Here is a 24,646-nt window from a genome sequence, read left to right on the forward strand (position 1 = left end):
GGAACTGTTCCTTGTGGCTGGGACGGACATCTCTCGCTTGGCGCGCTCCCTTCCCCGGTTCCCGTTGACAACTCAGAGAATTGAGGAACAGAGAGACAGCCGCGATAGCCCTCACCGCTGAACCAATCGAAATATTATTCCAACCTTTTCTTATTAATGGCCCACTGACCAGACTTATCGGTTTGCTGCCCAAGCTAAAAGTGTGGCAGCACAGGCTCCAGCAGACACTTCAGCAACGTCCATGGGGTCCGAAAACACCAAGATGCATATCTCGGAACAAAAAATCACAAGGCTTGATCTCGAATAGATTTTACCACTACCACAAGCCTCCCGCGCCCCCCCAAGCTGGGCCCTGTGCCGCTACCCCGCTCAACAGCTCAAGTTTAGGGGTGCCACTTGGTGCTTGTTGGAGTGTTTGACAACCTGCGCCCTGCAGATATTTCGACCACTCTAAATCCCCATTGGCCGCTCCCTTGGGTCGAGCTCCCTCTGTCTGCATGCAGAGTTGATCCCTTACCAAGCCAATCCCATTTTTGAAACCTTGCTGTGCCAGACGGTCCGCCACCAGAAGGCCGTGAGGAGCCATGAGGGAGGGGCGGAGTTGGTCCAAAGAGCCAATCGATTTTCTCATGGCCAACTGGCATCCAAGTTTGGCATCAAAGGACACCACTTTCTGCTGGATTACCTTATGCATTCCGCGCCGCTAGACACACAGACATGCCCAAGAAGGCTCTGGACCGCTTCAACATGGCCGCCATGTCTCGTCGGTAAACCATCTATAACCCGGCCCCTGGGACTTTGACCCGCGATCCACAGGCTTGCTCTTCAACTTCACAAGTTGACGACACCACTGTGCCATGCAAATTCGTGACCATGGGCGCATATGTCTCTACCGGATCCTGCATTGCCCATTATGGCATCCAGCCTAACTGCACCTTCAATGTCACAGGCACGAACGATGCTTTCCACCACCTGGGAGGGAGCATGAAAGGAGAGATTGAGGGTGACCCTGACATTGCCGGAATTGGCGTAAGGCCTCTCTAACCCATTCAAGAACTCATGAGGCTCAACTGACATTGTCACAGGTACTTGGGGCCTTCCTCGCTGTGACAACGATATCCGTAGGCCTAGCCTCAGCGAGTACGTTCTGGTGGTTTTCCAAGAATGTTCTCCATTGGAAGTCACGAACAGCCAGAGAGTCAGTCAACCCACCTTGGCTCACACTCGCCAATAGGGTTATTCAGGATCCAGAAGCTGACAGTTTCGCAGAGAGAAATCACTCCGTAAACGCAAAGCCAGTATATCGCAAATCCTCGAAGCGCTCGTCATTAGCTGTAGCGATCAACAGATCTTTACTGGCGGAGCATATGCCATTACCCTCCGATATGCCAAGGCCTGCACCGTCTTAGCATACCACTACAATGTCGTCTCCAACATCCTCCTCGTCACCTGCGCCACCCATCTGATGGCTGTCACCGTGTCCAGCAACTACTGGGAACATCGCTTTGTTGGGGGACTCCGACTCATCGTCACCTCGCTCGTCTATGTGATCACTGGAATTCTTTTGTCCAACCGCGGTGAACCCGACCTGGGCTTCCCAACCCAAGTTCCAGCAAACAATGAGACCCACAGCTTCATGCTCCTACCCGCCGCTTGCTTCCAGACAGATGGTATCAGGCTCGGCACGGAGCTTGACAAGTCCTTCAAGGTTAGCTCCGCGAATGAGTTCTTCAACGGCCAGGTTCATGGATGGACGCAGTTCATCATCCTGTTCTTGTTCTACTTCCTGGCTGCCATGGTGAGCGTGGGCAGACTTGTACGTCGTGGGCAGGATCACAACGGCAGGAGAACAAGGTTTATTGCCTGGTTCAAGCTCAACCTCAGGCCCCTTTTCCGATGGAAGAGGTTCTTCTACATTCTCTTCGGCTTCTATCTGATTGCAGGTATTGCCGTTTCTTCCTGGACGGTTGTGACATCGGCTCTCTATGTGTTTGCTCTTCGCCGCTGGGTTCACGGCTCTGGCTGGTACGTTCATTACTCCTCCTTCGATCACTTTCTAGCTAACGCAAGTTCAGGATGGAACCCATCGATGAGGAGATTCCACACCAGATTGCTGAGAACGATCCTTCCACCTTTGGCCAGCTTGTTCCTGTCCTTCTGATATCCTTGACTCTCTTCACCTTCATGCAAGTCATTAGCGGTAAGTTTGGTAACACCACTTCCGGCGCGGCCCTGGCTGACTGGTATCCTCAGATCGCGTCACGCTTCGGCGTCGACTGTCCAACCGGCGCAAGAAGAATATTGAAAAGCACAACACACCCACTGTGGTTCAGTACGATGGTGGTGGGTCTGACTACCCCGAAAACGGGCATGGATTCAAGCTTGAGAAGTCCGTCGTGGTAGGAGTGGCAATCAGTGAACCAGACTTGGACCCCCCAAAACCAATCGATATCGAAGCTGCCGGCGGAAGACGCAGCCAAAGCCGCAGCAGGGATGGAAGCAGCACCGGCACCACCACTCAGTCTATTCACCGACCTTCTCAACCGCAAGTCCACTCCCCTTCCCACACCCGCACCCACTCTCGCCAAAACAGATCATTCTCCAGTCCTCGTCCTCCTCAAGGCTTTGGAACACCTGAGCCTGGCCATCAGTCTCCCATGCCCGGGTTTCAAAGTCCCGCCTTTCAGCAGTCGCAAAGTCCAACACCTCCTATAAGCCAAGGCCCACTGTCGCAGCCAACGTCGGGTTATGTAGATCAACCTGACTTTCAGCTGCCAGCATTCGACTTTGGACCGGGTGTTAACCCCAATGGTTCGGCGCAAAGCTTGCCATTGAAAGGGGAGGTCCACTCTCACCAGCGAGGCCCCTCGGACGTCTCAAGTCTTACACAAGCAAGCTACACACCTTCTCACAGCTCCCACCACGTCTCCCAGCTGTCTCAAGGATCAGTCGCACCGCCTGTGCCGAAGAAGTCTAGGTCGAGAGAGCTGAGAGAGCAACAAGCGCAGCAGCAGGATCGACGGCCTGGCCCACAGGGGGGGTTTGGCCTCGGGGGAAGGGACGCTTCTCGCACGTTTTGAGACCTTTTTGTCGTGATGTAATGATGTGATTTATTGTTATGATACCACTTTCGTTTGGGAATACACAGCTTCAGTTAGTTTGTAGTAGTACACAATGATCTTTGGGCATGGTTTCCTTGTCAGGCATTTGGCCCAGGCGGTATAAATGAACGGACAGATGGCCATGTTTATGATTGAGCTCTAGTATTATTAAATGATGAAACATTCGTTGCCCTGTCGGACTCCGGTGAGGTATTGTCGGATATGGCCAAACAAAACCGAAGTTATTCCCCACTATTCAGAAATTGGGACTCCTTCCTCATTGTCACTGCCCATCACCCCTTCATGCCCACCAACACGTTCTTCATCCTGCCCAATGGAAAACGGCAAGCGTATCCGCCCAGTCCTCAGATCCTTCTTGGTTTCCCAAACAGCCAACATGGCCAACAGCAACGAGCATACCCTGTTATTCAAACTTGTCAGCCATTCCCTCTTCAACCAAGAGCCAAATCCTTACATTGTTATCAGCCCCGTAGTAACCGCACTCTGCGTAACGATGCAGCTGTTGATCTCAGGGGGATAATGAGAACTGAACCGTGTGACCCCTGTCCCGTTACAAAACGGCCATGTTTGTCGCACTGTCGAAATGGAGGTGAGAATCCCTAATCCGATGGCGAGAATCATGACGCTCATCCAGGTAGAGCACAGCTGAGTGAAGACATCCGGCCTCTTTCCATTGGATAGGGTGAGAAGGGATGAGGAGGTGGTGTAGATCCATTCTAGGGCAATCAGGACGCACTGGTATCATGCCGGGTTAGGTACTGAAGTGAGAGGGGTGGGTAGTGGGACGCGTACAGATACGACATAGATGACTTCACCCAAAGGAACTAACGCCGCTTCCTGACCGGGGTCGTTGCATGACCAGTAGGCGCAGAAGTGGTGGCTGTGCATCCAGATGAGGTAGCAGACACTGAAGCATGATATGCTGAGGCTTGAGAACTGGGTGAGACGTAGGAGGTAGCAGGCTGCTGCGGTGAGTGCCTCGGCGGACGGTAGGTGTAGTGTCGTGGTTGCAGTAGGCATCTTCGCGGAAAGATTCAAATGAGGATTTTCTTTGGAAGAGGAAGAGACGTGGTGCGGAATTGCCAGTAAACTACCAGGTGGCTGGCTTTTGAAGCTGTTGAGGGATGGGGGCTGCTTCGGATTCCGAATCAGCCGCAAGTGACACTAATGAGCGCCCAAGTTGATTTTCCGTGACAAACTCTCATGTTGGGCGGTTGGCTCCGCCCATTGAGGATCACGTATGTAGATTCATGCTTTTCGCAAAGGCTCGGGAATAAAAGGTGTAAAAGTCTTGGGATTTGTGGAGGGAACTTATCACAACACCTACATAGGGACCTAAGCTACATATACTCAGGCTAGTCTTTGTTATCTCGCCATGTGTCGCCTCCGCTGGACCACCACATTGGTGCGCTTCGCTGGACTGTCCGTCTTCAACGAAGCTACCGCCTCGTCCCCAAGATCCCGAGTAGCCCGCTGAGACTCAAATACATGGGACGGGGGCTACAAGTTCAATCCCGATCTCTCCTCCACAAGGGGGAAATGCCCATCCTCACTCCCCCGAAGGCCCCAGCAACCTGGTCCCCGTCCTCTCTGCTCTTCCCAGATCAGGCGTCCCATCCGCCCTCCACTCAACCCTCTTCGCAGCCGTATACCGATTCCCATCACAATTCCCCGTCCTCACCGTCGTAGCATGGTAAACATTCCAGGTCTCACTCCCATCCGGACTCGTAAAAAACCTGTCACCTGATCATTAGCACCTATTCCATTCCCAAGCCAACCCGAATAACTCGCAAAAGGGCAAGGTAAGACACTCACGCATTATGCCCAGTTCCCCAATTCCCCTCACTTGAACTAAAAACTGGCTCCCTCCCCTTCTCCCAATTCCCCTTCTCCGTCGGGTCCCCCGTCCCTTTATACCTCAACAACCCCAGTTGGTAACTGTCCGTCCAGCAATAGCTCCCACTGTAACCCACCCACACCCTCGTCCCGTTATACAACGCCGTAGCCCCCTCATTCACCGGACTACCCACCCTCTCCCACGCCAGCTCCGGCTCGGACAAGAGCTTCCACCCTGCCGAAATCTTAGTAGGCGACGTCATAGCCGCGATACATAAACTCTGCCATCGCGGGCGGGGTAGACACGACCAGATGAAATAATTTTTCCCTCCAATCGTCAACACCGTCCCGTCGATCCCCCAGTCAGGAGTGACCTGTCCAGCATAGGAATACTGACCATCCCACGGATGTGCACCCCCTCTCACAACATGAGACCGCTGCCCGTCGAGATTCTGCCGATTGCCAGCCGTGTAGTAGATATACCACACCCCATCAACCCTGTGCAGCTCCGGCGCCCAGACGTTGCAGCACCGTGCCGCGTTGGTGTCGGTCCAGACGACTTTTGTCTCTCCCGTCTTGAGGCCTTCGAGAGTTTTGGCGCGAGTGAGTCGGAGGTCAGTCCACGTTGTCGTCATGAGGTAGTAGAAGCCGTCATGGTGGACGATGTGAGGGTCGGAACCGTCGCGGGCACGGAGCGGGTTGGTGAAGGTTGCTGCGGAGGTTATCTGCAACAGGCTCAAGGCTGTGAGGAGAAGGCGGAGGAGGTGCATGGTTGCGGATGGGAGGTTGATGCCTTGAGTCCGACATGATGTCTTCGAGGCGGGTGGTATAAGGCTTCATTGCCATGGCCGAGCCAGCAATAGCCAGGTCACGGTAAATACACCGGACGGAGAAATTACGTCCGGATACCACACGTCAAAATAGCAGACGTTAAATGCTCTTTAATTTTCAACCAACAAGTTATGCCCTCCCATTGGCGCGGCTGTAACCTCCAAGTAGTATTGTATCCGGATGCTAGTATTGTGGACCGGCCGGCCTGTTGGAAACGCAACCTGCACCCCCTCGTTCCCCAAAAACACCAATCGTAAGCTATGATGTCTCCAAGAATTCTCCAAATTATTCCAGCCAAGATGTATACATGTGATTAGACCCACCTCGAACCTCCTCAAGACCCCCTGACGTAACTGAAATGCCTCTCTCTCAACACTCTCTGCTTAAAGCTCTGTGGAGAGTGCTCGGTGTGACCACCCTCCGAAGCACAATCTTTCACTCTGTCGATTGGCGTGACTCGCCCTCCATCACTTCCACCTTTAGCTTGTACATCTGTTCCATCCAAGGCTTCCTTGCCTAGTGGCCAATAGTCTTGTTCCCGCTCTGGCTCTCGATTCTGCAAGTCTTTGGCCAGACCGTTTATATGTCCAGTTCGGCGCAATGCCCTGACAGGTTGTCGCCTGAGCTGTTGCTGTAGTTCCTGTTCTTCCTGTTCTTGTAATTCCTTCATCTTCCAATATCCAACACGGTCTTCTTCAAATCGAGTTGGTGAGGCATTGATGCAAGACATGATGACCTCTCGGCAGCGGCAAGGATCTTGGTTGCAGAGGTCACAGCAGGTGACACTCATCCCAATGGCAGAGTCCAGGCTCTCTCTCGAAGTTGGGTCGCGTGTGGTGGTGCCAAAGCTCTCCATCATGGAGGTTACCTTGCTATCAACAACTCGGCCTTTCTCATCGGTACTAGCAAATGTCTTCCATGTCTTGATCCGAGCGGTGCTGCTCAGAGACTTGGGTGACAAAAGACTCAAACCCGCCGAGCGCCGTTTCGAGCTTCTTCTGGCACTGGAATAAGAACTCCCATCTGTCTCCGTGCTAGTTGTAGTGCAATCAGACGAAGATGACGAAAGTGGTGGCGCTGCTGAATGTGAAGTCGAGCCACAATGCTCTAGACACTGTCTCATGACACTTGCTCTGTGTACTTGGAACACAAGATCGAGCTGGCCTGATAAAAAACCGCAGTATTGGTCGTCGATGCCAGCTTGTGGTAACAAAAGACGAAGTGTGTCGCGGAGATTCTTCTTCAGAGTTTGTTCTTCGGCGTCAAAAGCATGATCGACTTCAAAAAGCTCGACTATGGGATGAAAGTCTACCAGTTGTCAGCATTTCACGCAGGCAAACGGTGGTGAGGAAACAAACCTGAGTCAGGAATCTCGGTGTCACATGGGAATAACAGATTCCATATTGACTCCCACGTCCACGAATCACTGCTCTGTTTTGGGTCATGCAGCGCCTTCTCAACGTCTGGAGAGATGCCATCTTCCTGGTCATAGAGGTTTTTGGGTGAGTCGACATCACATATCCGGTCTTTGGGAAGCATGAGGTGCTCCAGCAAAGCCATGTCACTGTCAAATTGCACCTTGCAGCGACGGCATTGGCGAGGCCTAAATGTTTGTTTGTGGTGAGAAGCGAGGTGGTGTCTGCCCAGATGTCAGCACATGACAGAATCTAGGTAAAGAGCAAGTTTGCTTGAGTGCTGACCTTAATTCGGTGAACGAGAAGGGAGCCTTGGCACAACTCTCGTGCTCCCGGATGTTGAACCTCACTGGATTCCGCTTCCTAAACGGGCAGGGGTATCTGGGTCCGGCTGTGTCTTCAGCTGGCTCTGAAATGTCTTGGTGTTCAGAGAGTAGGTCCCGAACGCTGGGTCTCGCCGGTGATGAGGGAGATTGAAGTTCTGGAGGTACCTCACCATCCATGCCCTTGGTCGGGTCACACGTCAAGTGCCTTGTACTCGCATCCAGCGAAGATGATATCTCGTCTAGACACTTGATGACAGCATCCCATATCCTCATGACGCGTGACGCTCTTTCGGGGTCCATGTTATGCTTTTCCTCCAGGATAGTAGCAAGCACATCCACATCGAAGGACTGGTATCCTGCTTGCTGCGGTCGAATAGTCCAACTTGAGGTGTCCTGGCCGGGAAGCCTCCTTGGGGCGGCCGTATATCTTTGGGGGTGTTCCGCGGTGAGGGCCCAGAACCCATCGGCAGTAGTCCTGCCAGGCACTAGTTTGTGGGCAAGGCTCTCCCTCCTCGCTGCCCGGATGAGGAGTGCGTCTTCTTCTCGCCTGGCCTCTTGTGCCCTTTCGAGCACAGATAGTCTGGGGCTTTTTGTACAGATACGGCCGTCCATGGTGGACGATGGCTGGGGTGATGTGGTGATGTATGACCTTGATGTCATGGCCGTGGACGGCCGAGTCATTCTAGATCCGGGCCGGCTCAGTTCCCACGACCGGCTGAGACCTGCTCTCGAAAGTACTTGCGGCTCTTCTTGGGGCGTCTGGCGGCCATACGTGCGATTGAATGATGTCGATGGCGTACTCGAGGTGCTATGACGTGAAAGAGGGGAAGAATGAAGTGGTGGCGTACGACTGAGCAAAAGTGTGTTTCTTAAGCTGCAGGGGGTGCTCCGCTGCGAAGGCGTGGCCGATCTCGAGTCGGGCAGAGGCATCAAAGGGCTTCAGAGCAAGCAAACACAAGAAAGGAAAATGAGGTCGGTCGTCAGTCAGGACGCGGGGGTTTCCGTGTTATGGGACTGGATTGGTACATCAGCAGGGTAGGTACCGTGGTGATGATGGGCCGCGGCCAAGGAGGGCAGAAGAACAGGAATTGAATGGAAGACTTGGAAGAAGCGCAGGAGGAAACGGTGATTGCTCAGAACAAAACCACGCGGAATTCCCGGGCGTGATGCGCCACCCGTCCCATAGGCCAGCCACGGGCGAAGTTAAAGTGAGCTGTCGAGGCCACATCCCGAGCAACTGGATCACTGAAAAGAAAAAACAATGGCCCTGTGTGTATCACCAGTGGTCTGATTGGGTTTGGTGGAACGGTTCGGCCAAGAACGGACTGGGGGGGTCGAGAATTAAAGCCCCTGCTCAAGTGGTCGATCGGCCCTCTGATTGGCTGCCATCTGATTTCACGCCTGACCCATCAGCGTCTGCGCTCTCCAATCCGTGCGATGATTCGATGTTTATTGTCCTCAGCCCAATCTCTGGGGTGTCGCCAATTTGAGAACGATTTGCTGATGGGAGCATTCTTTCTTCATGAGACGTAATTATGAGACGGCCCAGGCTGGGATCGAGCCCTCCCCGCAGTGGCTTGGAAGAATCTTGAAGTTGATGTCATTTGTTGACATTGATGTTTGGTGGGGGAAATATAATAGCGGTCAACCACGGCAGAAAAGAAATAGAAAAATAACAAAAAAGACAATGATCTAGCTGCGACTCGTTTCGATCGAGTGACCTCCGGGTTATGAGCCCGGCGCGCTTCCGCTGCGCCACGCAGCTTGTTTCTGTGGGTGGTTGGCTTGTGGCTTGGATTGTGTCTTGACATTTGCAGGACATCTGGCAGTCGTTGAGACAGTGGTGGTGTGTAATTGTCGCTTTTATTTATTTACAGTGTCTTCTCTTTCAAGTTGTTCATTCATAGGTAGGTAAGATGTACAGCGATGGCATCCATCCAACTCATTCACCCCCCTTTTCTCACCCTCCCGCCAACTCACAGCTTTCCTCTCTCACAGAGCACACATACCACCCCGAAGATTGCCAATTGTGTCAAGCTTGGGCTTGATGTTACCAAGGCTGTTGTACTCCGTCGAGCTCATCCCCCGCCTCGTGTTGGCCGCACCCCGAAAGCCGCCGCGGCTGAAGCCCATGCCCAACAGCGTGCCGACGACAGTGGTAAATGCGTTGTCCGGGTCCTTGACGACGCTGTACACAGCCACGCCGACTTCGCCTGCAACGCCAATGAGCGTCAGCAGCCCACGCACGCTCGTCGCAATGAGACCGCCTCCGGTAGGTCCGATGAAGGGAATGAAGAATAGGAAACCCATGATCATGTTCAGGATAAATTCTTCCCGCCTCCTCTTCTCGATCTCCTTGGCCTCTTCGACAATCTTGTCCATTTGTGCAACAGCCTCTTCCACGGCAAAGGCCGGCAGCGAGCCAGCGTCGGTAAGGTCAGACATTTCAATGTCGTGCTCAAACTCGGCAAACACCTTCATGTCGCGGTAGCGGTTGAGCAGGTCCTGCGCCCCGGGAAGGGCCTCGGTAATGACGTCCTTGGGGTTGCTGAGCTTCACTTTGCCGCTGTCCATGGTGGGGAAGTCGTGGAAATGTATACTGTTCCAGTTGATGCAGTCCCTGACCTTGTCCGCGTCCAAGAACTGGCACCCGTTGGCGAGCGACATCTGGCGTTTGGCAAACCTGATCCAGTCCTTCTCAATGCCCCATGTGTCAAAGATATCCTTGAAGAAGCCGTCCCGGTCCGTCAGCGTGAAAGTGGTGTTGGGGTGTTTACTGTTGAAGCCCGGCTCAGGATCAAATTCGACCCTGGGGCATTTGTCCCTGGGTACCATTTGCTTTCCATTCTTACAGCCAGCAAATCTTTCACACGCGGCTCCACACCACGCGTTGGTACATGTGTCACAGCAGGTAACTGTCTTCATCTCGCCGCACTTGAAGTACTTATCGACCTTGTCGGTGGCCATGAAATTCTTGATCTGCCCGGGGATCTGCTCCTTGACATAGCCCTCCCAAACCGAGAACTTCTTGTCGTAGCCATCATCGATGAGCTTCTGGTACTTCTTGAGCGCGCCGTCGAAAATGGCAACCTGGACATCGACGATGTATTGTTCCAGGCAGTGCGACGGAATAGACCCCTTACGGTCCTCGAGCTGCTTGAGTGTGGTGTACTGCCCTGTGCAAGCAGGGAGCTCCTCGTAGATCAGTTTGTCCTCGGTGTCGTCCGTGATGCTGCCAGACCCATCCATCCACTGTTGAAGGTCTACGGCCCAATCTGTCGTGCCCAAAAAGTTGTGCGAGTGGTAGAACTCCGTTCTCTTCGCCTTCATCTCGTCGTCCATCCAGGCCACCCATTCTGTGTCGTCGTACACCATGATGTTGGAGCCTTCTTTTGTGTATCGCTTGTTGACCCTGCCGGAAGCAATGATCTCGTCGAGTTCGGCATTGGCAATGTAGCCGGAAAATGCTGTGCACCGGCCTTTGGCGGCCTGGGAATTGCGGTTATCGCCCGTGAACAGACAGTTCTCACCATCACAGCCGGCCTGGGCCATCTTGAAAGACCGCCCATAGCTCGTCACACCGACCAAAATCTTGTTGGAGGGGGCACCAGCCTTGGTGATCATGGAAAGTGCGTCCTTGGTCTCGGTCTCGTTGACATGGGACCGCAGGCAGCTGCCACTCGGGCAACCGGGAGATGTCCACTTGTTACCAGCATCCCACTGGCCGTGCAAGTCATATGTCATGAAGACGATGTAATCCAGGGCTTCCGCCATTTGCTTGATGGGGAAGGCACGGAGGTACCAGAAGGACGCCGGGGCTGCGAACGAGACCGTCTTGGACGTGCCTACCTCCTGCTTGATGCTGGCCAAGAGTCGGTAGTAGTTGAGACCATTGACCGGATCGTCAGCGGGGATGTCAGGGATGTCAGGGGCTCCTGGGTATTCCCAGTCGAGATCGATGCCATCTAGATTGTGCTCGTTTATAAAGGAGATGATGTTCCGCTTGAACACGTCGCGATTGCGTGGTTGGGCAGCTTCGCGTAGAATATCGAACGTGCCGGGCAAAGCAGAGAAATCCCATCCGCCAAGTGATACAATCTTCTTGACACCCTGGAGCTGCTTGAAGGCCTCAAACTGCTCCTTCACCAAGGGGTCCGTGATCTCAATGCGAAAGTCGCCACGCGTGACGTTGGGGAAGGCAAAATGAATGTGGGTGTATGTGTCGGTGTCGATCTGGCTGGCATCCATGGTCAAGCACTCGCGGTTGAAGTTCCAGCCCTCAAAGTAGCCAAGCTTGAACCTGGCCGGCGGCGTGGAACCCTTGATGATGTCTCTGCCGCAGTTGCTGACGCACCCTGATTTTCCCGGCGCCGAAGAACCCGGAGCACCCGTCTCCGACTTGGAAATGACACAAAAGTCATCCGTCATGCCGCACTGCCCCCAGATATTACAGCACACGTTGAGGGGACACGGGTTTAACGTGCTGATGTTGGTCCCTACAGGGGGCCGGACGGTGCCGTTCATGGTCGGTCCGCACATTGCATTCTGAAGCAAAGAATATCAGTATTCTGGAGTGGAGTGAGTGAGGGCTTTCCGGTCTGTGGGCACTTACGGGAACAATAGCAGGCATGGGGGCAGCTCCGTCGCTGACACACATGTTGAAATCGGGGTACAGCAGCTTGCAGCCGTTCCAGCCCCACGTGTTCTTGTTGAAGTTCTCGAGCTCAGTCACGGTGAGCATGTTGCTCGCTGCGATTTTGGCACAGTTGTCGTCCCTTTTGGTTTGGTACACAGCGCAGTAGCCGTCGGCGCCCTTCTTGGGCCTCAAGTCAGGCAACTTCCCCTGACTACAACACACATGTTGACCCTCGGCAAGGGTGGAGCATAGGCTGCTCTGACGATTGGCCTTGGTAAAGTCATCTCCAGAGATTCCCTACAAGGTCGTTTCATTAGTCTTCGTTTGGCGGTCACAGAGGAAGTGGACTTACACATTTGTTGGCCAGTGAACCACAGTCGTCGCCCAACACAACCTGGCGCGTCTTGCACGTGCCGTCCGAGTTTCCGGGGGGAAGGGTACTGGGCAAAGTGCCGCTGCTGCAACAGACTCGCTCGCCTAAAATGAGCGATTGGCAAAGATCTTTTCGGTTGAAGGATACTAGCTGGGTCTGTGAAATCCCGCATCGTCCTGCCACAGCAAAGCAACCCTCGCCTGCTTGCACAGTGGTGAACCTGCAGTCGGCCCGCGGGCTGAGTCTCGCAGAGCGGCCGACGAGATCACGAGGACTCGACTGGTGAGAGGTGCTGTTTCCGTTCGAAATGGTGCCGTTCCTGGACAGTTCCTCTACGGGACTCGGAACGCGTAGAGTGACCGTCATCCAGTCCACACCCGCGCCCGCCTGGGAGACACATTTGCCGTCGGCCCATGTCTTGACCACCTCCTGGACAAGTTCGAGATTCTTGGCGCTGCTGGCCACGATGCCGATGCTGTAGTCGGCACCTCGGTTCTTGGCTCCACACAGCTGCACCACAGTAGTTCCCGAGATGGACTTGTCTTGGGCATGCTTGAGGAAAGCATCAAGCACATCTGATGTCACACCGTGCTGGTGCACCTCGGCGCCGGCGAAAAGACCGATGAGTGACGTTTGCGAGTAGCCAAAGGCAATGGCATTGTTGGTGCATGACGGCTTTTGAGACGCGAGGTAGCTCTTCACCTGGCGACCAGCGGATAACAGGTGGTTCACCGAGAAGTCGCCAGCCTTGCCGGAGTGGTGAATGTGGACAGAGGTTACTTCCAAGACCTTGTTGGCGGTTGTGCACAAGGACGCCCGGGTCTCGTCCGGCATGAAGGCAGCCTTCACAGAGCCTGAAGTGTCGTAGTCTGCTGTGCACGCCCTGATGACGGTGGGCGTCTCCTTGTCCTCGGCCATTTGGACGACCATGTTTAGCAGCATGGTCTCGTTGCAAGATGTCAGTTGAGACACATCTGGAAACAGGTACCACGGGTCCTCGCCCGCCTTCCGGCAGGAAATAGGACATAATTGCAGTGCCTCGATAGGCTGTGCTTGTACTGCGGAGAGCCACTTGTCGAGCTCATCCTCCACTCCCCGGGCGTTGACAACGGGATGGGAGAGAGCAGAGGAGGATACGTCGTTTGCCAAGGCCCCGGCTGCCCCTGTGGCTACGAGGGCGCATAGAAACGCCTTCATGATGATAGGCGAGACCGGAAACCGATGGGAAGGAGTGTCCCGCACCACCTAGAAGACGATGATGATGCAAGACAGGGTGATGAGTGTAATTGGAGTAGAAGAAGAGGGCAATATGGAGATGTTGAGAGATGCCGTGGAGGACAGACAGACAGGTCCAAGGTCTTGAGCAGCAGATAATGAAATATGAAGACAAGTGCAACGGTGAGTGACAACCTGGAAGCTGACCGCAGTCAACAACTTCGAGCTAGCAACAACCCCGAGTTTGTGGACACTCGAGAAGTGCCCCAGTCCCATGTCAAGGAGGGTTGCGAGAACTCACACGAGCGATGGGTCGACTGTATCATTACGATAGCTTCGCCACATTTACCCCAGCTCTTTAGGCATCGCTTGTTAAGTTGTTCCCCACGTTCGGTATGTACGTAGGTTGGACTTAGGATGCCAGTTGCTCGTAGGTACACACATGTAACTGTCCCACGTTTCATTCCTGATGGATTTCGGCAAGGCGCAATTCGTTAAATGTCATATCCACCGATCATTTTATGTACCTGTGAAAAAGAAGCTCTCAGCGCCAAGACGTGGCCATGCAGCAAGGTACTGGGTAAGGTCGCATTATGGGACCCTTCGACTGTGTTGGTCTTTGTGTTGGTGCGCTGACCGTTACATTTCCGTGCTGCAGGGACAGATTCACCGACGGATATGCCTTCACGTATGTTGGCAGACCGTCTGTTGGTTGTTGTAATGACATACTGCAACATGAGACGGGAAAGCCCAGGTTCATGATAGAGGGTGGGGTGCCTAGCTTAGGCTTTTTCCATATGTGAGAGAACAACACCTGGACAGGGATGGAATCCAAGATGTCAAAGTTCGATGAGTATGGTACCTAGGTACGGTGTACTTCCAGATATTCAACCCGGTTAAAATTCCTGGTCATTCAGAGCTCGACAAGGCAAGCCAGCCGTGAAGGGACCTGCGTACCTAGGTATCTATTAGAACCTGTCTCTGTCTGTTCCTGATCAAAACCTCGCGCACTTGCCCCTGAGGTTTTTCTTCGCCTTCCGGCTCTTGAGACCGTGCCAAAGTATCTCCATTTCGTCTTCTTCTATTCCCCCTTTCAACAACACCACCACGACAAGCCTACATCATGAAGATCCCTTTTGCCCTTACTCTTGCCTTCTTCATCACATCTGTGTGGGCAGGGGGGTACCAAAACTGCCTCGAGAGGGTTTGGCTGTTTCAGGCCTATCTCATCGATCAACAGAATCCCGAGGCAGACCGCCAGATTGGTTATCAGTGCAGCAATTGGAACAACTACCAATCTAAATGTATAGGCAATTGGGTGCCTTGCCGGGGGAGACAGGGACGCCGCCAGTGCAACTTTGACGATTTCCAGCTCTTTTTGGGCAACCTGCGGCCGGGAATGGCCGGCGTGACACAGGCTGTTACCAGGGCGGACGGCTCTCTGGACGTTGAGAGGACTGCGACCAACTGTCTCTGGACTTGGAGAGACCATGGGCGGCCCCCTTACAACTTCAGGGGATACAAGGCGGTCAAGCATGGACGCAATAATCACAACGACTTCATCTACCGGGTCGGCCAGATCACCAACGACAACTACAACAAGCCAGCCGTGAGAGCGGCCGCCGGTGCGCAAGCCTTCCGCAACGTCGACGACACGCTGTCCAAGATCACCACAGCTCGTGTTGCAGACCACGGCCGTCACTTGATCCCCGCTGCCCGCAACGCTCTCCCCGGTGTTACGATCTGGGAAAAGAACTTTGGCCCGAGTCCGTACTATCGCGACGGCTATGTACCACCCGCCGGCGTCGATCCAGACGAGAGGCAGTGGAAGACGGTCGACTGGGAGGGTACCATCAACAGCCCCAATAACCCTTCCGACACCCGCACTCGCGTCCGGAACTGGCTTAATACTTATTATCGGGGTGATGCTGCCAATATTAATGCCCGAGACCACTGGCAAGTACTCAGATCGTACAAGAATATCAGCGACCGGACAAACCGTTGCCGAAGGCGTTAGGTGCTTTACTACTTCAAGTCCATTCACCTGGTCCTATCATCGTTTTTTATGGCAGGAGTTGGATTTGATGCGGTGAAAAGATTTGGATGGAAGTCTTCTTCAAGACAGTTTGCTTTCGCTTCTCATTCGCATATGCATGTAAATAAAAACATCAGGTACTGATGACCTAGAAGGGGATTCTTCGTCTCAAACTGTTGCCGTTTCATCAGTCAGGTATAACTCGTCATTTTACGTCTCATCTACATGGAACTCTCTCCTCACTCCGTCCTGTCCAATTCCTCGCACTCTCCATCCATCATGGCATCCAAATCAACGCTGTTCATTACCTTGCCCCCCATCTCTTCAGAATCGACAAAGTATACATTCTCAGGCCCGCAAGGAAAATAAATGTCATTCGTAACCCCATAACCCGCCAGCACACCGTCCAGACAGACCAGATGAACCTCGGCGAGGTTGCCAAACTTCCTGAACAATTTCGACTCGGTGTAGGAGAAATACTCGCTAGAGAGCTCCCTCTCCAGTCGCAGCCGTCGGACCTGGTGAGCAACAGCACGAAAGTCGTGGAGATCCGTCGCCCCAACCGACATCACGTCGATGCCAAAGTTGAACCAGACATAGCGGTTCCGCTCGCCCTGCGGGTCGTCCTCGGGCACGGGGTCGAACCCGTCGGTAGCCGTGGTCATGATCTCGGAGAAGGCTTTTTGGTATCCACCGTTGGGGTACTTGCTCAGGTGCTCACGGGCTTCACTGCAAGCGTGCAGTTGGGCCGGCACCGGTGTGTGGGAACGAAGGTGGCGCACTGGTGGCAGACGTTTCTTCATCCATGCGTCCGTCCATGAGTCTGGATCGGTGACCTTGATGGGGCTCGGGTCATGGTGAACCACGCGCACCTCGACGATGCGGGGTTCGACGCTCAGCTCCCAGATACGAGCCCGGAGCTCGGATGGCAGACGGGGGAAAGGGTGGAACGTCGCAGCGGTGGCGGTGGTCATGGTTGTGGTCGTCCAGTGTGTGGAAGCCGACTTCATAAATTCCGTCGGTAAGCGTTGGGCTAGACCTCGGGCTGACTTGAATTAACTGACGGGAACAGGGGCCGACGGAGGAAGCGAACGAAAGTTGGTTGGAACTACTAAGTGAGAAAATAGGCCTGTTCTGTTGGTGATATCAGACTGAAGTCGACCGAGGAAGAAATCTATGTGCCTGGAACATCAACCACCTACCTGTCGGGGAAGGGCTACCTAGCTTGACAGTCAATGCCAAGCATGTAGACATATGCGCCAATACAACGCAACGTGATGATGGAGGCTCTTGAGGATACATTGGGGGAGTGTGGTCGTACTTGGTAGGCAGATTTAGCAACAAGCAGTTGGACAGAAAAGTCCTCAGTGTCGATACAAAAGTCACCTTCCTAAATTGTGTCTCATTGGATCCATCAGACGAAAATCCAAGCCCTGCCCTTTCATACAAGGGACGGGAACTTTTTAGACTTAATTTTTTCTTATCTTGTTGGTTGTCCTGATGTTACATACCGTAGGGGCTGCGCCCCTGCCAAGTCCGCCCCTCCATTCGGTTGGTACCGGCTCGCTACCTCGCTAGAGTGGCAAGGCTCGGGGCTGTCTTTTTTCTTCCATTGCCTACTAGATGCTATGGATTCCTGGCTGAGACTATCGTTCCATTTGACAGTAAGGTAAGTGATATCAGCGAGCCTGTTGGTAGCTTCACTGGGATACTTCGTCGTGACAATGATGCTGGCCCCGACTCGGTACCTGTGTGTACCTTAGGTTACCTAGTTCGGGAGCCGAGGCTAAGCTGGAGACATCAACAACCTACCAGCCCTCCACTCAATAGAGAGTTCTGCGTTCACATTGAACGTTGCTCAAGTTGTTTTTGACCGGCTCAGCTCTCCCTCCTGCCGTCAGGTTCTGGCGTTCTTGCGCCTGCACCACTCAATCTATCTTTTCGGTCAACTTCACTTCGTTATCTTCGTCAACATCATGAAGGCCTCTTGGTTGTTGTCTTTCGTTGGGCTGTCGCTTCTCGCACGCAGAGCGAGATGCACCGACTACCCTCTACTTCCATACGACCCAGAAACCACCACTGACTGTGCCGACTGGTTCAACAATGACGATGGCCGGTCTTGCAAGTGGGTGCGCGACTACTTCGAGGCTACTCCAGAGGAGTTCAGTCGTTGGAATCCATCTGTCGGCCTCAACTGCGAGCCGTGGTACGAATGGAATTCGTACTGCGTCATCACATGGACCAAGATCAACAGCACCCTGCCGGCTACGAGCAAAACCACAACTACGAGCAGCTCGACCACCACCGCGCCCATTTTAGGGCCCTCGCCGACAGCCTGGACTGACATGGGCTGCTATGTCGAGGACCCAGAGCTTCCCATTCTTGACGTCAACTTCAACCCCAACGGAGACTCGTCTCTCAGCGTTCCCAAGTGCTGGCAGACGTGCTATCGCCGTTTTTACGATTATGCCGGCGTTCAAAACGGCAACCAGTGCTGGTGCGGCTCCTATGTCGGCGGCGAGTGGGCTGCCAACCAGACCAGCTGCAACTCGCCCTGCACAGGCAACCCCAGTACCTTTTGCGGCGGTCCTGGATTCATTCGGATTTACAAGGCCGAGCAAAACGTGCCTCCTGTCACCACAACTTCAACCGCCGGCACTGTCAATTCAACGAGCACATCTACTTCTGGCGCGAAGCGTAACTTAGATGCTGCCAAAAACATGGGTATATTCTAGACGCGAGGTACTCAGTTGATTGACACGGCTTCACGACGGAAAATGGGCAAAATGTTGAGGTTAGGGGTGACTTGTCCAGGTACTCTGCTACCATGTACCTTAGGTTTAGATATCTTAGCTCTTTTCTTGGGTACATAGCAATTCGAAGACCAAGATTGATATGACCAGGCATCATTTGTGAATCTGCCGCTTTGTGTCATGTTCGCCAGGTTGCTGGAAGACACTCATGGACCGACACGGGGAAAAGTCTCCACCCCTTGCCATTGATGTCTCCGGTTTGCGCGCCTATTGTGTCCCTTCACCGTTCTTCCCAACAGCACCTAATGGGACACCGAACATGTCTTGGCACCCGACAGGCTCCAACATAGGAAATCTTTTGGTTATCCTGAACCTCGGTCGTCCGAGCCCTCCCTAGACATAGTGTGGCACAGCCCATGGGATATAGCATTATACCTTTCCCCCGCGAGTGGAATGTAACATTAGACGTGATGCATTAGGCGGTGCGGTGCGCCACCTGAATATGTGGGACTCGTTTGGTAATCTCGGCCCGCAACAAGCAAGTCTACATTTCCAGGTTCCAGCCATGTGATTGTAACTCCGGCCGGTAAGTTGCCTACCCCTACCCTAGCTATAATTTTCGCCTTGATGGTTGTTGGGTCAGCGCAACACTGAGGACTGAGCTTCGCCTCCACATACCTTACACTTTATTGATGAGACTCGCTTCGAAGATTGCTACCTGATAGGCCCAAACCTCCTTGGCACCCTCCTCACAGAATAATTGGCACCGCAAATAAAGAACCCCATCTTAAACTGTGAACCATACCTCAAAAGTAAAGTAAAAGGCCGTGAAACTATCTGTTAAGGCCTATCAAGTATCTGTGAAGACCTATAACCTATCTTTAAAGGGGTACAATTATCTTTGAAAGAAGTTGTAACTGTGCACCCTCCTGTTACAACCTGCACTGGGAGTGGATACAGACTGCAAGGCAGTACGCCGGAGGTGAATATGACAGGATGATCGAAGGTTGTGACAAGCGTCTCAGACATGGGTTCACTGTCAACAACAGGTTGTTCTAACAAAGAGCTACTGGGAGTAAATTGTAGACAAATGAACTTGATTGCTTGCATGAGGAATCAGATTCCTCGACACGGGGAGCACCCGGCGCTCCCCCCTATTTATGTGAAGCTATCTACATATGTTTCTGAAGTATCTTTGTACCTTGCTCAGTGTGCTCAGTGTGCTCAGTGGTCTTGGCGCACTGAGCAGACTGAGCAGACTGAGCAACTCCTAATTGGTTGCACGGGGGCTTGTGAGTCTTTCCATCCCTGGCCCAATGATTGGCTGAGGTGTCCCAACGCCTCGGGAATCACCCAGTGGTTCCTGTACGGGGGTATTACGCTTGGGGCGTAACAATACTGCGGAATTGATTATTTACACCAGCCAATTCCTCCGTATATATAAACCTTGGGACCGTGGACCGTTGGCTTACAGACGGTCCTCGGTACGGTATGTGTCTCTTTTCTAATAATATAATATAGATTCAACCCTTTTTTGAGTGCCAATTATTTTATGGTGAGAGTGCTTAGGTCTCTGCATCGGGTAAACTCGACAGCAGAGACGCAAATCTAATGAATTAACAGCCAGCCAAGAAGCTAGGGTCATCGAATACTTTGTGAACGGTCGAGAAAAGCTACGAGGGGTGGTACTGTTACTCCACTACAAAGTATCGTACCTATCTACCAGTGTTCCGTCCTGATACAACGATGCTGGCCCCATGTGAACCTGCATGGGTCTTGTGTCCAACTGCCCAACCTAAATGCAATGCAGGTACGGCTTCGCAAGGATCACACATCCACTGCTACGGTAAACAGATCTTGGCTTTTAGCGAGGCTCGAGGCCCTTGCAGCGGTCAGGCTGACCAGGCTTACGCTGTAGTTAGTCTCTCGCCAATACAACCATTCCTGTTCCGCCAGCCTATATAGCAAGTCAGATCCCTCTGCAATCTGGACCCGAAGACTGGTTCACCAGGCTTACGCTTTAATCCGAGTCCCTCCGGTCGCCATCCATCCATTGCAGATCACCATGTTGTCCTCGACATCCACCCTTGTCCTCCTTGGCGGTCTTTTCTCGGCTGTGGCTGCTGGAAAACCTGCCTCCGTGGTAAAGGCTCGCGACGGCCTCACGCCGTCGCTTCCCTATGACCCAAACACGACAAGCCAGTGTTTTTGGTGGGCTGATATCAACTCAGCCACCACCTGCGACACCATTGTCAGGGACAACTACATCACCCTGGAAGAACTGAGGCGCTGGGTAAGAAATCTGCAGTGCTAGCTAGACCAAATCTGACCGGAGTCACTTACCATATCCTTTAGAACCCATCACTTGCTAGCACCTCAGGCTGTACCTTGCAGGTCGGAAGGTCGTACTGCGTTGAGGCCATTGATGACTTGGAGCCTTCGCCAGGACCCTCGTCGACCTCAACCTCGAGCACAACGAGCGTGTCCTCCGCCTTCACTTCCAGCTCCAGCTCTGTCGTTGTGACCACCTCCACTTCCTCTTCATCTACTGTCGCTCCCCCAGTAACAACCACGAAGCCCGGAAATGGTATCACCACGCCTACCCCCACGCAGGCCACCATTGTTGACAACTGTGACGCTTTCCACTTTGTCACGGCCGGCCAGACCTGCGAGGTGGTTGCTTCGCTCTACCGGATCTCTCAGGATCAGTTCAAAGCGTGGAACCCCAGCGTGGGTGCTTCTTGCACCGGACTGTGGGCTAATGCCTACGCTTGTGTATCCATCATCGGCCATGAGCCGTCGCCCACCACACCCGGCAACGGCATCACCACCCCTACCCCAACTCAGGCCACCATTGTCAACAACTGCGATGAGTTCTATTTCGTCGCGAGCGGTGACACTTGCGAGAGTGTAGCAGCAAAGCACGGCATCACCCAGGCTCAGTTCCTCAGCTGGAACCCAAGCGTAGGCTCAACCTGCACTGGACTCTGGGCCAATGCTTACGCCTGCGTCTCCATCATCGGCCACACCCCTACCAAGCCTACCACCACCACTAGCGCTGGCAATGGCATCGCCACCCCTACCCCTATCCAACCCAACATGGTCAAGAACTGCGATCTTTTCTACAAGGTCAAGTCGGGAGACACCTGTGCCGCTATCGCCGCGTCAAAGGGAATCACCGTGGCCCAGTTTACCTCTTGGAATCCCTATGTTGGGTCTGGCTGCACTCTCTTGTGGTTGGATTATTATGTTTGCATCTCCATTGTTGGACACACCCCCACGCCTGTCAACCCGGGCAATGGTATTCAGACGCCTACCCCGTATCAGGATGGAATGACTAGCTCGTGCAAGACCTTCCACTTTGTCCAGTCTGGCCAGACTTGCCAGACCATCACTCAGCGCTACGGGATTACTCAGGCAAACTTTGTGAGGTGGAATCCGGCTGTTAGGAACGACTGCACTGGCATGTGGGCCAATGCCTATGTCTGTGTTGCTGTTTTGTAGATAGGGGGTCGACGTGTAGATGCGTTAGGGATAGGGTCTGGCTCAATCTGGTGAATAGATCTCTTGTAACGCAGTTAGGTAGATATCTAAAGGTCCTCATGTAATTAGTTTTGAACAATCGAACTGTGAAAGACAAGGGTCCAAAAGGAGCCAGCTAACGGCCATAATACTGAGAAGCACAGTGGTCAACGATGTGATTTGAGAACTGTTTGTGAGATTTTCTAGGACTTACATGAGGAGGGTGATGGCTGAATATATACAGGATGCCCCTGAATACCTCAGAGACACAGTATGACCTGGGGGCAATGACCCTGCTTTCCAACACACGCAACCTTTCGGTACAGACTACTCCTACTATTTAGTATCGACTCCACCCTGTTTCGTTGCCTGCGACAGCCGTCTTTCAAATGACCTGCACGCTTTCCGAGCTGCATAAGACCCGTGTAACCCTCCCGACCTTGCCCTTGTTAGCTGCTCTAATTCGACCGACGGAATAGTTGAGTTGTCATTGCGTGCAGTACTCTGCACTCCACCACAGCAGGCAGCCCAGAGTCAATGGCACTGGGAACCCCCGCTCTTTTCTTCCCGACAACCCCGTTAAATTCGAAGACTGTCTTCTGCATCTATCATCCCGCATCGACTCTTGCTAAAGATTTTCAAGCTACCCACTTTACCTTGCATCATCGCGCACTTTCTTTGGCATCATGGCCGACGCACTGGCCGTTAGTGGCCTGGCCGCTAGCATTATTTCACTCGGTATTCAGGTTGGTGGCGGCATCATCAAGTATCTCGATGTGATCAAAGGACGGGATGAAAATATCGGTACGCGAATTTTATGGACGCCATGGTTGATCGAAACATGAATCTCTAACCCAATTTGTTAGCCTGTATTCGGCGGCTTGTTGACAGTCTTACGGAGAACTTGCGAATTCTCGAAGCGTGCTCGACATTCCTTCATCCAAGTTACCCGGTTCCAACAACGACCTTGATGCGTAATCTCACGAATGTTGCGGCAGAGCTGAAATCTTCTTTTAAAGGAGCTTCTTGCCCATTTCACTACGCAGGGCCAATCATCGAAACGACAGGACACGATCAAGCGTTCTATGACCTATCCTTTGGAGCGCTCAAAGCTCACGCAGCTGCTGGATCGTCTGCTTCAAGTCAGCCAAGCCTTGAATCTCGCGGCACTAACCTTGGGGCTGTAAGTAATCGACCGCTCATTCCTTAGTGCTTAGTATTTGAGGCACTGACATCAATTGTAATAGGCAAGTCTCCGACTTCATTTCGAGCAAGCTGGCGGATGTCGAGTCCAACACCCATGCCAATTCCTCCAAACTAGATGCAATTCTATCTCAATTTCTGGCTCTCAACGTTTCCATCAATGATGGGAAGGCTGCACTGAGCTCGGCGGTTTCATCGATTCGTGACAGCAACCATGATCTTGGCAATCGTATTCAGGATTCCCATTGTCAACAGGCCGCGAATCACCTCCAAGTCACAGACCAACTGCTTGCCATTAAGAATTCGCAACACGTTTATGCCGATACCTTTAATGCTCTCAAGTCTCAAGCGACATCGCATCACATCGAGCTCATCGAGAAGAGTCAAGCCACAGCGCAGAGGCAAATCGAACTCGGGATTCAACTTCTTAATGAAGTCAGTCAACTGAGAGAGATCACTCGGAATTTCATCAAGGACCATGACAGCGGTGGTGTTAAGAAGGGCAAGAATGTATGGTGATCTGCCTTGCATGTGTGACAGGGTGGAGAAAACTGACCTCAACACCTAGGCTACACTCCATCTTCAGCCGACACTACCATCTACCGACTTCTCTCGAAACCCAACGCCTTGAGAACCATCTGTGATTCGAGTTTGCCTTCTAGAAAAACACACAATCAAGTCTCAGACGGTGTGACTTCGCATGGATCAACGTCAAACAGCCCGGGGTTTGAAGAACCCGTAAGCTCACTGTTAGCCGCAAGCTTGGAGTGCCAGTGTCGCCCGCGTACGCGGCGCATGCGAAAGGACTGGCAGTTTAGCCACTTTGGCTCTTTGTTCAAAATCATCGACGTTGAAGAGTCGCACTTTCGAGGTTGTTCCTTTAACAAAGCATCACGTCTTACAACACGGGAACGGGCAAGGAGGTATCAGATTCACAGGCTTGAGACGACTTTGCCGAAAGGCCATATAGATGTCAGTTACCTTGGCCTATGGAACTGGTGGCTACAGTATGGGGAAGGCAGCCTCGACTTGGTTCCCCATGGTGGATGCCAGGATTGCACCAGCTTGGAGGATAGTGGGAGTATTGGCGTCTTTGGCAGCGCACTTGCTGGTACCTCGGATGCGGTCTGAAACGACTTTAATGCGATGGAAAGATTTTGCCGCATTAGCATTTGCTAAGATATTGTGGTTGTTTCGCACAAACGCAGCATCACCTTTGGACGTGAATGAGAATAACCAGTCATTGATTTGTGAACTCCTCGATAGCGTAAGTTCACATTTTCTTTACGCACGTGCGGGCCACAATGCAGACACTTTGCAATACGGTGTTAGCTCACATTCGCTTTTGTTTACCCAGATTGCTTGGGGATTCGGAAGTG

At 52.9% G+C, this 24,646-nt stretch overlaps 10 protein-coding genes and 1 non-coding gene across 11 annotated transcripts; 6 read left to right on the forward strand and 5 right to left on the reverse strand.

Annotated features, from left to right (window-relative positions):
• The first annotated feature begins 25 nt into the window (after positions 1-25).
• On the forward strand, positions 26-3,346 carry QC762_405620 (uncharacterized protein). Its single transcript, XM_062890012.1, has 5 exons — positions 26-1,029; positions 1,086-1,198; positions 1,270-2,025; positions 2,076-2,200; positions 2,254-3,346. The coding sequence occupies exons 1-5, from the start codon at positions 874-876 to the stop codon at positions 3,078-3,080; spliced, it is 1,977 nt and encodes a 658-aa protein (XP_062743971.1). The 5' UTR covers positions 26-873; the 3' UTR covers positions 3,081-3,346.
• QC762_405618 (uncharacterized protein) lies at positions 3,224-4,219 on the reverse strand. Its single transcript, XM_062890011.1, has 3 exons — positions 3,915-4,219; positions 3,577-3,857; positions 3,224-3,522 (listed from the first exon to the last, which is right to left on the reverse strand). Exons 1-3 carry the CDS (start codon positions 4,140-4,142, stop codon positions 3,354-3,356), a joined length of 678 nt encoding a protein of 225 aa, XP_062743972.1. The 5' UTR covers positions 4,143-4,219; the 3' UTR covers positions 3,224-3,353.
• Positions 4,220-4,622: 403 nt separating this feature from the next.
• Positions 4,623-5,728, reverse strand: QC762_405590 (uncharacterized protein; the record flags this gene model as incomplete). The annotated part of the gene is made up of 2 exons (XM_062890010.1): positions 4,623-4,858; positions 4,938-5,728. 2 exons carry the CDS (start codon positions 5,726-5,728, stop codon positions 4,672-4,674), a joined length of 978 nt encoding a protein of 325 aa, XP_062743973.1. The 3' UTR covers positions 4,623-4,671.
• Positions 5,729-6,123: 395 nt separating this feature from the next.
• QC762_405570 (uncharacterized protein) lies at positions 6,124-9,136 on the reverse strand (the record flags this gene model as incomplete). Its single annotated transcript, XM_062890009.1, has 4 exons — positions 8,668-9,136; positions 7,490-8,544; positions 7,148-7,428; positions 6,124-7,097 (listed from the first exon to the last, which is right to left on the reverse strand). Exons 2-4 carry the CDS (start codon positions 8,458-8,460, stop codon positions 6,124-6,126), a joined length of 2,226 nt encoding a protein of 741 aa, XP_062743974.1. The 5' UTR covers positions 8,461-8,544; positions 8,668-9,136.
• Positions 9,137-9,223: 87 nt separating this feature from the next.
• Positions 9,224-9,295, forward strand: QC762_0071450. Its single transcript has one exon. It is a non-coding gene; the product is annotated as a tRNA-Met (tRNA).
• Positions 9,296-9,376: 81 nt separating this feature from the next.
• QC762_0071460 (uncharacterized protein) lies at positions 9,377-13,736 on the reverse strand (the record flags this gene model as incomplete). Its single annotated transcript, XM_062883742.1, has 3 exons — positions 9,377-12,075; positions 12,143-12,463; positions 12,519-13,736. 3 exons carry the CDS (start codon positions 13,734-13,736, stop codon positions 9,523-9,525), a joined length of 4,092 nt encoding a protein of 1,363 aa, XP_062743975.1. The 3' UTR covers positions 9,377-9,522.
• A 1,141-nt stretch (positions 13,737-14,877) lies between these two features.
• QC762_405550 (uncharacterized protein) lies at positions 14,878-15,771 on the forward strand (the record flags this gene model as incomplete). The annotated part of the gene is made up of 1 exon (XM_062890008.1): positions 14,878-15,771. One exon carries the CDS (start codon positions 14,878-14,880, stop codon positions 15,769-15,771), a length of 894 nt encoding a protein of 297 aa, XP_062743976.1.
• Positions 15,772-16,028: 257 nt separating this feature from the next.
• Positions 16,029-17,228, reverse strand: QC762_405540 (uncharacterized protein; the record flags this gene model as incomplete). The annotated part of the gene is made up of 2 exons (XM_062890007.1): positions 16,992-17,228; positions 16,029-16,834 (listed from the first exon to the last, which is right to left on the reverse strand). Exons 1-2 carry the CDS (start codon positions 17,089-17,091, stop codon positions 16,029-16,031), a joined length of 906 nt encoding a protein of 301 aa, XP_062743977.1. The 5' UTR covers positions 17,092-17,228.
• A 537-nt stretch (positions 17,229-17,765) lies between these two features.
• On the forward strand, positions 17,766-18,524 carry QC762_405530 (uncharacterized protein; the record flags this gene model as incomplete). The annotated part of the gene is made up of 1 exon (XM_062890006.1): positions 17,766-18,524. One exon carries the CDS (start codon positions 17,766-17,768, stop codon positions 18,522-18,524), a length of 759 nt encoding a protein of 252 aa, XP_062743978.1.
• A 2,031-nt stretch (positions 18,525-20,555) lies between these two features.
• Positions 20,556-22,087, forward strand: QC762_0071500 (uncharacterized protein). Its single transcript, XM_062883743.1, has 2 exons — positions 20,556-20,835; positions 20,898-22,087. The coding sequence occupies exons 1-2, from the start codon at positions 20,608-20,610 to the stop codon at positions 22,044-22,046; spliced, it is 1,377 nt and encodes a 458-aa protein (XP_062743979.1). The 5' UTR covers positions 20,556-20,607; the 3' UTR covers positions 22,047-22,087.
• A 212-nt stretch (positions 22,088-22,299) lies between these two features.
• Positions 22,300-24,398, forward strand: QC762_0071510 (uncharacterized protein; the record flags this gene model as incomplete). Its single annotated transcript, XM_062883744.1, is given in 6 exon segments — positions 22,300-22,868; positions 22,931-23,052; positions 23,084-23,195; positions 23,208-23,247; positions 23,312-23,757; positions 23,836-24,398. The coding sequence occupies 6 exon segments, from the start codon at positions 22,751-22,753 to the stop codon at positions 24,396-24,398; spliced, it is 1,401 nt and encodes a 466-aa protein (XP_062743980.1). The 5' UTR covers positions 22,300-22,750.
• Between the last annotated feature and the right edge of the window lie 248 nt (positions 24,399-24,646).

The sequence above is a fragment of the Podospora pseudocomata genome, chromosome 4 (assembly GCF_035222375.1).
Source record: "Podospora pseudocomata strain CBS 415.72m chromosome 4, whole genome shotgun sequence".
Taxonomy (NCBI): domain Eukaryota; kingdom Fungi; phylum Ascomycota; class Sordariomycetes; order Sordariales; family Podosporaceae; genus Podospora; species Podospora pseudocomata.

Bases quoted from the DNA above. Each gene is read 5' to 3' on its own strand.
- QC762_405620 (XM_062890012.1), top strand. From the start codon at position 874: ATGGGCGCATATGTCTCTACCGGATCCTGCATTGCCCATTATGGCATC. The intron at 1,199-1,269 runs GTCAGTCAACCC...ACAGTTTCGCAG, and splicing joins AAGTCACGAACAGCCAGAGA to AGAGAAATCACTCCGTAAAC. The intron at 2,201-2,253 runs GTAAGTTTGGTA...TGGTATCCTCAG, and splicing joins CTTCATGCAAGTCATTAGCG to ATCGCGTCACGCTTCGGCGT.
- QC762_0071500 (XM_062883743.1), top strand. From the start codon at position 20,608: ATGTTGTCCTCGACATCCACCCTTGTCCTCCTTGGCGGTCTTTTCTCG. The intron at 20,836-20,897 runs GTAAGAAATCTG...CATATCCTTTAG, and splicing joins TGGAAGAACTGAGGCGCTGG to AACCCATCACTTGCTAGCAC.
- QC762_405618 (XM_062890011.1), bottom strand. From the start codon at position 4,142: ATGCCTACTGCAACCACGACACTACACCTACCGTCCGCCGAGGCACTC. The intron at 3,858-3,914 runs GTACGCGTCCCA...GCATGATACCAG, and splicing joins AAGTCATCTATGTCGTATCT to TGCGTCCTGATTGCCCTAGA. The intron at 3,523-3,576 runs GTAAGGATTTGG...TTTGAATAACAG, and splicing joins ACTACGGGGCTGATAACAAT to GGTATGCTCGTTGCTGTTGG.